The sequence below is a fragment of the Tupaia chinensis genome, unplaced genomic scaffold (genome assembly GCF_000334495.1).
Source record: "Tupaia chinensis unplaced genomic scaffold, TupChi_1.0 Scaffold143615_1, whole genome shotgun sequence".
NCBI lineage: Eukaryota > Metazoa > Chordata > Mammalia > Scandentia > Tupaiidae > Tupaia > Tupaia belangeri.
In genome coordinates this window covers 731,215-732,480 of record NW_006203463.1, presented here as the reverse complement: position 1 = coordinate 732,480, position 1,266 = coordinate 731,215, and the positions used below count along the sequence as shown (strand labels likewise).

At 48.3% G+C, this 1,266-nt stretch overlaps 1 protein-coding gene across 1 annotated transcript in view; it reads right to left on the bottom strand.

Moving 5' to 3' along the window:
- SCFD2 (sec1 family domain containing 2) overlaps positions 1-1,266 on the bottom strand; it is a 457,870-nt gene that overhangs the window by 41,068 nt on the left and 415,536 nt on the right. Inside the window, exon 7 of the mRNA XM_006164377.2 lies at positions 220-354. Coding sequence (XP_006164439.1) covers positions 220-354 — 135 coding nt within the window. The remainder of the gene's footprint in view (positions 1-219; positions 355-1,266) is intronic.

The window sequence follows — 1,266 nt, the reverse complement described above, 5'->3', positions numbered from 1 at the left end:
GCCGCAATCCCTTCTCCTCCATTCTCCTCTCGGGATCTTGGGCACGCACGCACATGTGCACGGTATGAGTTTTAAGTCACCGGGTCCGGGACGCGAACCGTGGTTGACTACGTGGGAGTCCAGCGACATAGCCATTACACTAACTGCTGGTTCCCAAGCACTCTTGTGTCCAGCAAAGAGAGCATTACCCCTCAGGGGCCCTCTTCTTGGCTACTTTACCTTCATGAACATGCTGAATCCAGTTTTAAGGAGATCAGTGAGGCCTGAGGACATGTGTTCAATATCGACCGGATCGGGCCTCTCGGGATTAAATATCTCCTCCACAACCTGCTTCAGCAATGGCTTGTAGGATGCCTGCAAAGACAAACATGGTAGGTTCTGTGAGTGACAGGGCCCGTTGGGTGTGTCTGACAGACGACAGCTTTATCTGCATCAAAGGAAGCCGTATGAGTTTATTCTCATACCGAGCAGCAGCTGTGACAGTGTGCGTGAAAAGGCAATATAATAACATTTAAAAATGTTCAGTTCTCCTGCTGTTTGTTTTTCATTCTTTCTTTATTCAGGAGAGAGCACGTGTACACACGCATGGGAGAGTGAGAGAGCGAGAGGAATACTCTCTACAGCGTCTGGCCCCACTGCTGTCCTCCCTACTCCAGCCCATCGGATCCTGGGTCGGTGGGTGTGCCTGGTGTGTTTCAGGGTGACTGGGCTGGGGATGCACACTGTGGTCGTCGCGTGGACACTGCTCCTCTTGAGCAGTGCAGTTCTGCTGTTTCACAGACCTGGCCCAGTTTTGGGTAAACTTTCACCCCACTGCCTTTTTCTGTCTTTCATACCTCTTTTTACAAACAAGTTTATTTATTTATTTTTAACCAGAGCTATCTATGATCACAGCATGACTAATTTTTTGATCTAGATTTAAAGTGACAAATTTGTACATAAAATATACTAGAAAGCAAAGAATTGTCATTTGATACAGACGTGAAGATGGTTTCCAGTTCTTCTTAAACATTCTAAAAACTGCTCTAAAAACCTCTGCTAGTGGGACCAGCAGTTAGTGTAATGGCTATGTTGCTGGACTCTCATGTAGTTGACCGCAGTTCGAGTCCCAGACCCAGTGGCTTAAACTTACGCTGGGCACATGTGCATGCATGGCCAAGATCCCGAGAGGAGAATGGAGGAGAAGGGATTGCTGCGTGGCCATCCCTCCTGGGGGGTGATTTCTCGCTTTCTGTCTCTCTGTCTTTCTGGTGAGCACACACGCCC